Source organism: Scomber japonicus, chromosome 15, assembly GCF_027409825.1.
Source record: "Scomber japonicus isolate fScoJap1 chromosome 15, fScoJap1.pri, whole genome shotgun sequence".
NCBI classification, from domain to species: Eukaryota; Metazoa; Chordata; class Actinopteri; order Scombriformes; family Scombridae; genus Scomber; species Scomber japonicus.
The window spans coordinates 11,123,237-11,133,119 of NC_070592.1; the positions used below are offsets into that span (position 1 = coordinate 11,123,237).

General features: G+C 40.1%; 1 protein-coding gene across 1 annotated transcript in view; it reads right to left on the reverse strand.

Annotated features, from left to right (window-relative positions):
• Positions 1-350, reverse strand: part of nedd9 (neural precursor cell expressed, developmentally down-regulated 9) — a 31,387-nt gene extending 31,037 nt beyond the window's left edge. Inside the window, exon 1 of the mRNA XM_053334614.1 lies at positions 121-350. Within this exon, the coding sequence (XP_053190589.1) occupies positions 121-132 (12 nt within the window). The 5' untranslated portion in view covers positions 133-350. The remainder of the gene's footprint in view (positions 1-120) is intronic.
• Between the last annotated feature and the right edge of the window lie 9,533 nt (positions 351-9,883).

Genomic DNA, 9,883 nt, shown 5'->3' on the forward strand with positions numbered 1-9,883 from the left:
GGGTAAAAGTTTAGAAATCTCACCCACTCTTCTCACAAAAGCAGCTGTGTTGTCCTAATATTTCCCCTCAGCATTACAAACAGCCGAGTTAAAAGTCCAACCTGTGCTCGTGTCACTTACTTTGTATTTCATCTTGCAGCAATATCAGCAGCGGCTTCTCTTCGCTGTGACTCCAAATATTAAAAAAAAAAAAAAGATTAAAGAAAAAAAAGATGAAGAAAATATCCGCTTTATCGCACCAAAGAGGCGCACATCTGAGTATCTGCGGACTGAGAGGTGTTTTCTGTGCGTTTATAATCAGCCATCCAGAGTCTTCATAAACGGAGAAAACACTCAAGCAGGAATCTCTCTCTGTCTGTCCGGACTGTGTCTACTCTACACCGGGTTGCAGCTCCGCACACTCACGATATACCTGCATTTGCATAACGAGCCTCTGATTGGTGTAAAGCATCTTGGAGGAGTAACCCCCCCCTCCTAAACCCCGCCTCCCTCCTCTGCGGGGTGACGTCATGATTACGATGAGCAACAGCGGATTAGATCATCAACTGAATATGTGGATGTTGGTAACTCCTCAGACATCTATCCATCCTCTGATTAACATATTTTCAGTGTGACTCACGGCTTTCACCATATACTCATAGTGTTATATTGTTACTATGACAATAAGAGTACAAAGATATGTCAGATATGTTGTTAATTGTCTTAAGTTATTAAGAAACATGCTCATTCACAACCTTCTTCCCTCGTTTTTTAATTAAGTTTAAAGGATAAGTTCATCATTTTTTGAGTCAGGAGCCCCAAATTAACATTGGAACAGGTTTTTCTTGCCATATTAGTGATTATATCATTAGAAGATCCCTTCATAATGCACTTACAAGGTAATGATGATGGGGGACAAACTCCACGGTCCTCCTCATATATTTAAGTTTATATGAAGCTAATATAAGCTTCAGCCATCCAAATGAGTCAAATCAAGTAGATATATTTCAATGTTCTTCAGTGTTTTTAGAGCCAAAATCCCTCTTTTTGTTTCTATACTTCCACCACAGTTCAACAGGGAAACACAATGAAGGAACTTTACGCTAAAGACTGTAAATGTGGCAGATATCCACATGATATAACTAGAAATCAGACTGCTGAAGCCTCATATAACCTTCAGATAAACTTTTAAATGACTGTGTGGACACATTTTGGATTTTGGCCCCCCACCACTTACCCTGAAAGCACATCTGAAGGGGGATCTTATAATAGTATGAAGAGGATTATCCCCTGGAATTTAATTGGTTATTTGAAAAAAAAGAAATGAAGAAACTTATCAAAAAAGTAAAGTCTCTTGTTCATACAAACAATATAAATGGCAACAAATCCCTAAAATATTACAGAAATATGTTTGATTAAACCTCCAAGGTAAAATAAATGGCCTTTTATCTATTTCCTTATTATCTTTAGGAGTTTTTATTCATATAATTATTTACTTTTTTTAAAACTTCTCTCAGTATTTTTTGAGTTTGGGTTATTTTAAAACTGACTGGATTTGATAAAGTATAAACACTTCAGCATTTCAGGCAGGAAGTTCTTGTGGCTATTGACGGAGGAAATAAATGTGCTGGTTGTCTTTCTGAGAAACACACTGAGTTCGAAGGAAGTCAGATTATGCAGCATTTTCTTCTGCTCGGAAGAATTTCTGCTGGTTAAAGAGAAAGTTACAACATCTGTTTCTTCTTTTACCTCATACCTACCTACAGCTTCCTCTTGATACATGAATAAAAACACAAGTGAATCAAATCAGATAAAAAGGTGCTGTACTCCAGCCTGCACACGTTTCTCACCAGCAGAGCTCTGGTGACCTAAACATGTTCACAAGTTTACATGTGAGACAAGTAATAAAACTAGATCTCTGGGTTTTAGGGGTGTAACTGAACTGATACATGTCAAAAGTAACAAAAATAAAAAAAATACTTGTTCCCTGGTCTTTTATAAAATATATCTATTTGAAGGTAAGCAATGCCATATTTTTAGGATTGACTTATGTTAATTTATAATGTCTACTTTAAAAGAAGAACTGTATCAGATTGTATCATATCCCATTGAATCACACTCGTATCGTATCTCATCGAACCGAATGTATTGTTCCTGAATCGACTCGTACCCCATGTATCTAGATATGTATCGGATTGTCTTGTATTGGACAGATGCACACCCCTACCAGGTATACGAGATGAACATGAAGGGATACAGGAAAACGTAAGAGAAAGGTGTGGCCTGTTGTCTAGGAGCTGTATCTATTATTGCTGCAACGTCAGAAACAGACAATAATTGACTTTGACTCAATACCAAAGGTGCACTGAACCCCAAGACACTTACAGGCAGTGATGGGAAGATATAAAAATACGAGAACCACACTGTAAAATCTTCATTACAGTAAAAAAGAAAAAAAGAAAAAAGCATTTGAAATGTAACTTGAGTAAAAGTACAAGTACAAGTACTCATACACTGTGGTGTCTTACAAAATGTTAAATTGTAAGAGGTATGAGCAAGATTTTCAACTGTTTCTGGTCCACATGAGTCTGTTGGGGTTTTAAAACAACAACAGTGACTCATATCACGAGCTTATAATTTGTTTTGTAACATTAAGCGCTGCAAATTAAGTAATTTCTAAACATAGAGGAGTCACACAAAAAAGACAATGAGCTCCCTAGCATCCTTTTTTCAGATGACTTCATTCTCCAGAATTCGCCAGACAATAATTACGTTGGTATTTATGGAGTAAAGTTATGATGAAACTACCGCAGACTGTGTTTTAGTAAATGTACTTTGTAACTCTAAGCCTCTGCATAAAGGTAAATACTGTGATAGCATTTTAATTTAGATCACGTGCAGGAGTGAAGTCTACTCCCAGATAAACGTGTCAATACAGCTACAGGTAAACTGAGTAATTTAGGTATTTAAGTATGATATCTTCTCCCCCAGAAAACAAAAATTAAAAGTTAATTTAGAGGGGCTCACCCTTACTGCAAGGAAGACAGAGCTGATGATAGCAGAGATGTCACCTTCATACGCTTGGCTCAGCGTCTAATCGAGGTGACAAGAAACACCCGAATCATTCTCAGAATAGCCTTCCTCTCTCTGCAGCAGCCTTATCACACCTCCTCATTGCACATTGGCTCGTCTGTGCAGAGTATTAGTTCTGCATCTCATAAGATACAAACACAAACCCACCAGAAAACAAGATGAGAATCGTGGCCTGCTTCTTAAATTTTGCTCAAATACAGGCCCGGTGTGGGTTTACCTGTTTGTTATTGAGCCCCTGCCTGCTATCACAGCCACTTTAAAGAGGCAGAAATCGCCTGTAATTAGCCTGCCTCTCATGTGTTTCCGAATGCTCTAATTTGTGTCAGCTCATTTATCACAATCACAGGGACCCTAACGGCTCTCATTGTCCCTGGTGAACAGTCATATCCTCATATGAATGCCTCTTGTAAGGGTACTCAAAACACTCGTTTGTGTAATATACACCATGCCCAGCTGGAGCCCATTCTCTAGGCCACAAGTGGGTACGGGGGCTATTCTTTTCTGTGTATGGCATGTGATTATGTGCACACGAGCACCTGTTTCCTATGACAAACACAACTCATTTCCCCATCTGTTTATATCAGTGCTTGGAAGAAAACAGCCTGAAATAAGCCAACAGAGGTTGTTTATCCCCTTTTCACAACATTTGGCAGGATTGGATCAGTCCATTAGTCTTCAATCTCCAGTGGCGTGTCATTTCGGATGGTTTCAACTTGAGCCTGACATGCATTATCAGCTCATTGCTAAAAGTGAGAGATTTAGATTTAGAGAGCCTCTTGAAGGGAGCACCAGCACTGCTAAAATCATCCACGCCAGCTTGAGTTACAGCCCCCAAATCCTTTTTTTGAATCTCGGTGGAGAAGTCAAACAATCAGTGGCCTGGGGAAGATATTGGCATCTGGGCTTGAGCAGTGTGAGCACCCCCGGTCGCCATGACAACTGCCACCATAGAGGCAAAATCTGGAGGTCTCACACCTACTGTATTACATGAACAGAAAGGTGGGCAGTCTTTATAGGTGCAGAGGTCTTTCAGTGTTATTATGGCACATTTCAGCACGGAAATAGCCGGTAATAGCGCAAGTGAAAAATGAGCCGGCCTCCTTTCATCTCCGCCAGGTGTCTGTGATGTTTGGGTTACATAAGCGCCCCTGCAGATCTGACCCCAGGTTTAACAGAGGGCAGAGCAGCCATACATCTTCCATAAGTGGAGATCACAGGGTTCTGTGAGATACGACAGCATGGCCTGAGGCAGAGGCCTTACTGGACGGACAGAGGCAGGAGGTGGCGGCGGCGGTGGTGGTGGTGGTGGAGGAGAAGCCTGACAACAGCTCCTCTGTGCAGACTGAGCCGGAGGTGGCCCCTCACCGCTCCCTGTGAAACACTGTCCCTCAAACTCTCGCAAACCAGCTCAGGCAGATTTATGGGCCCACACCCCACCCCCACCCCTCCACCTCTACTACCACCCTTGTTGCCTAACTCCACAGCCAGCGCTTTAGGCAGGCGAGGCCCCCCGCTCGTCCTCAGTGTCTCCTTCTTTATGCCCTGTGACCTTGTGCTGCTTTGTGGCCCAGCAGCAGCAGAGAGGAATGCACTGAACACACAAGGAAAGGGAATAAGAGTGAGAAAATATGAGTCTGACACACAGTGGGGGTCGTGATGTTTTTGTACCCCATTTGTACCCTAAACGTTGAGTAGAAACACTGGTTCACAACATCTTTGGCTTGCGGATCCTTAAAATCAGGCACTTGACCCAAGACAAGAAAGTTGAGCACTTCAACTGAAAATTAAACTTCTTCTAAAAATTCTTCTGAGTTTTTTATGTCAAGAATTTTTAGAGTATGTTTTTTTTAAAATGCAAAAATATATACTCAATTTAATGTTAACATACAGTCGACTCATAGGTCAGTCTCAAAACATTTTGATTATACAGACTGAGGTCTCCCAGGTTTCATTGTTAAAACTGGGTGGAAACTATTAAGAGTTTTAAGAAAGCAGCTTGCATTGCAGAACAAATCCAAAGTCTTTATGGCAGCTCTTTATACAGGGGTGGTGATGTGTAGTTCACTATGGAGCAGACTGTGGGGAGAACATTGTGTCCGGTAAGGCGTGTCGTTGACAAAATGTGAAGGGGTGAAGGTTTGTTAGCGGTCATTCTTGCAGACTTCCTTAGGCAGAGATCACAGATTGTCTGATATCGCAAGACTGCATTTTGTGTACCAGATATATCAGTATGACAGTCATTTGACACCAAAAGAAAAAAATACTTCCTTTTTTTAAACTAGCTGTGGTATCTAAACATTTAGGTAGATTTAGTTTTATGTGTTTTGGTTTTTGGGAATTTGTTAAATGAAATAGCAACATCTGTTTGCAGAAACAATGTTCTCATTATTACTACTACTTACCACGAACAGCTGTCTTGACATGGCCGAGTCTTCATTAATCACTTGTTACCTCCAGTGAACAATAAATTGAGATTTTGGACTCTTGCTGATAATCGTCATTTTGTGTCATCGCTGCCAACTGTAATAGCGACACAATTTTAATTTATAAAATAAAGCCAATTGTCAGGAAACTCTGGAAAGGATGGAAGGGATGTTGGTGTTATTGGTATATTTTTACCAACCTGGTTGCCAGACAAGAGTGTTGATGACAAAACCATTGATTATGTTAAATGACAGTGTTTACTTTTCACGTCCACTGATAACATCTTTTTAGTTATCTTTGATTCCTGTGGTTTCCCACGTTAGTTGATTTCCTCATGTCTTTCACCTGTGTCCTCTTTTACTCAGCTGTGTCCTCTGTTAAGTTTTGTCTTGTTCTCGTCGGCCTTCGTCAGTTCTTCTTTAAGTTTGTTCAGTTCAGCTCTGTACTTTCGGTTTTTGTAAGCACGTCCAAGGGCATTAACCACTTTCTGCAGCCCGGCTTCAATCTCCTGCATTTGGGTCCACCTGCTCTGCTCCCTTACATAACACTCTCAGCTCATAGCTCATGCAATTAACCACTTAACACACGCCCCTGTTTTTTATGCTGTTAGCCTAAACGACATGCTCAAGTTGTGAGCAGCACAGATCCCACATAGTGGGATTGTTGTCGGTCACATGTCCTCATTAGCTTTGGAGACATGTACTGCCTAAACCTAAACACCGACTGGCTGGTGTGTGGTGTCGTCAGAAGCAGGAGAGGCTCACGGTAGTAAACATCTAGTCACGTGTACTCTGAGATGGACGCGCAGGTCAGGAAATGACGTAAACGGACCGTATGCGGTTTGTTATTTGTGTTATTACATTTACGTGTTGGACTAAATACATGGACATATTGAGGAAAATATTTCGGTTTTATGGAAACGGATTTCATATTTCACAAGAATGGATATTTGGCGAGCTGTACAGAAAGTCCTGAGTCATAAGATGATCGTTGTGGATAAAGGGAAGACTTTGAAGGTATGTAGCATTATAGCTTTTCTTACTTAGCTCAGGGGCTAGCCGAGCTAATCGCTAATACTATTACGGCTGTGAGCAACCATATAATTCGTGAGTGGTCTTGAATGAATCAGGACAATCTAAGCTTTCCAACGATGTACGGCATGAATATATATGTTTAAGGGTTGGTGTTTAAAACATTCAGAAGAACTTGTGGCTACCTCCTAACATCCGTCCCGTCCCGTAGACGGAACAGCGTGCGTTAAGTGGTTAAAGTAAAATTAAAAAATGTAAAAAAGATGAAAGTTAATGGGCTATCTGAGATGGGACAAGATCTCCAGCCTCCTGCAATACAGTCTAACACTAACACTTATCCACCATCCACATCTAAAGGGTACAGTACTCCCTGTACTGGCAGTGAAGGCTGTCGTCCGATGTAAACTGCGAGGTGACGAATCGTTCAGTATTTATGTAATCTCCTGTGATACTGGGCTGCATTTTTTTCAATCCTGTGAGCTCCAAAAACCAAACCTCATTCACATTCTTTGTATGGGGTGACGGCACGAATCTCAACGCAACACATCAGAGAGCCTGGACACATAAAATGAAAACTATCTGCATGACTCAATACCACAAAGTTAGAGAAAAACTAATCTGGGGTTAACTGAGGCTAATTGAAACAAAAACAAAACTTTTATAGCCACAATAAGTGTGAGACACACTCTCATCCATGTACCTAACACAGAAATGAAAAGATAACATGTGTTTATGCAACTGAAACAAGTCTTCCCATAAATTCTGAGCATTTCTGACAAAATACTATTGCCCTCTGCTTTGAAACGCCAGACTTGCCTCAGGTATTTATTTTCTTGTCTTATTCTTCTGAAGAACAATGATTCAGAGCGGTTTAGAGAGAATATTTAACAGCAAATTCCCAAACTGATCTGAATGTGCAGTTGATTGAGTCATGTACTGTGTGTTTTAAAAGCTTAATGAAAGCTCATAAATCCACAGAAACATTGTGATGCAATAACTCTGCAGAATTGGCTGCTGAACTGTTAACCTTATAGAGAGCTGAAGTCATGACATCACGTCGGGTTAGCTTCTGTAACTCAATGCAATCTCTCATTCAGTGTTTTGATAGTCTAGTCTGCCTTTCTGAAAAATGAAGTATAATGTCTCACTGGAGTTTACTTTCTGAATTATAATCCACTGCAGTAGTAGCTGTAGCTGTTGAAATTTAAAACATGGTTATTCTTAGCAGTCACTATTAAAATAATTACAAACATGGCAGCATGGGTACTTCCGTGACTGCAACTGGGTTTTGTCTTCTAAAGTCATTTTTCAACTTTTTAGTTTTAATCTTTGCTGTTTAAAGATTTGTACAGCATTCGCTTCTCACTGTCCTGCTCTGAACTCACTCATGGACTTGTCTCCTCTGTCGGACATCAAGGACTTATTTATTAAAGGCCGCCAAAAACATAAACACAGAATAAACAACAATTATATAATTATATAATTTCCAAGAAACCTCCTAGTCTAATCCATACATGAAGCAAACTATATGACATACTTTTGAGATAGGCTTCATTCCAAGGCTGAACGTTTAGGGCTTGTTCAGACTGTAAGCCCAAATCCTTTTTTTTTTTTTTTTTGGCATATCCAAATTGATTTTAGAAAGTCTGGAAAGAAAAACACAAAATAAACACATGAAAAGCTCCTCCAGCTCTGTACTTTACTCATATGAGACATCGAACTTCTCATCTAACTCTCAGCAAGAACGTAAGCGTGTATTCCCACAGTGATTTTTTTTGAAATTATCCTAAATTGACATCAGGCTTTTTCAAGACATGATTTCCAAGTCTAAGTTGTAAAAACGGCTCTCTGCTGTGCTTAATGTTCTGAGTCGCACCGCTTAAACATTACAGTAGATTAATTTCCTTCTGCATCATTAGCTGCATTAACCACAGATCAGAGAAAACAGTCACAGCACTATAGCACCGCACTCTTTAACAACCACTCCGAGGCTCCAGCTTGACCGACCTCACCAACATGAAGGGTTTCATTTACGTCTGATTGTCACAGTTGTATTTCAATGACCTGAATAGCTCCTTGTGCGTGGCTAAAGGCTTTGCTTTATTTGGCCTTCAACTTGGCAGTGATATAAGTGATCCACAGCCGCTGAAAAACAAGGCCATAAAAGTCTGTATTAGACTTAGATTGTGCTGCACACGTAAACGCTCACTGTGAACGTGAATTACTCTTAACTGGACGCCAAAGCCATCTTTTTTAAAATCAAGAGTTCAATGTTCACTCTGTTTTCTTTTTTCTTCTTCTTACCCTTCTCACTTGTTCATTCATTGTACATTGCATGGGCACACCTTCCCCTGTGAGTAATTTGCCTCTGGATTGGTCTTGTATTCTGCTGCAGAGCCCACTGTTCATCATTCTGTCACCAACCACTGCAGGATAATGCTTCAGTGTCAAGAGCAGTTTTAAAATTCAGACGACATACAGATCCCTGCATACAGCAGAGCTTTATTAATGGAAACAAGAGAGGTGGAAAAAAATCCCTATTTCGCACTTTAAATGTGGGGGACATTGAGGTCATACATATGATATTGACACAGTATAGTCTATAAGTCTTGCTCCCAATCATCCACTCCACTGAACAATGAGTCTGTATATATGTCACTCAATCCACAGCAGGAGCACACTACAGCTAAATATTCGGTTCCAGACATTTGGTGCCATAGTGGCCACTTGCTTGTCTAGTTGGTGAACACATGAGCCAGCTAGGAACATGTTAACTTCTTTCTGTATTCTCTTTACTGCTTTATTAACATTTTATCAGGATTTAATGCTGTTTAAAGATTTTATACTAAGCTGGCAAGGTAATATCTCCAATTTTATTTACATTTCAATACTATCATGGTGTAGAGCTGTTCCTTGTGGAAGTGGTTGTAGTGCAACTGGTACCGACAGACATTACAGCGTGTGCAGATGCAGCAGGCTCAAAGCTTTGCAGCTGAGCAAGTATATTGCCTTGTTTGCTTAAAATTATTTCATCAATTTCCTGCATTAACACCCCTTTTCTGTGAACTAGGGCCCATAATTACATCAATATAGCAGTATTACCTCTGGATTGACACTGGCTCCGCATGCAATGTGAAAACGACTGTATCTGGTCGTAATAAAATGTTAAGTTTTAACTGAGTCTGCACACAAATGACCACATGATTACATTGTTGTTTGGTTCTGTTATGTTTTTCCAAGGTCTTGTGTTGAACTCTGGAATGTAATTAACACAATTTACACCATATTCATGCTGTATTCTACTGAGCCTTTAGGGGGGACTTTGAAAAATGTTATGATAACAAACAACCATGTGT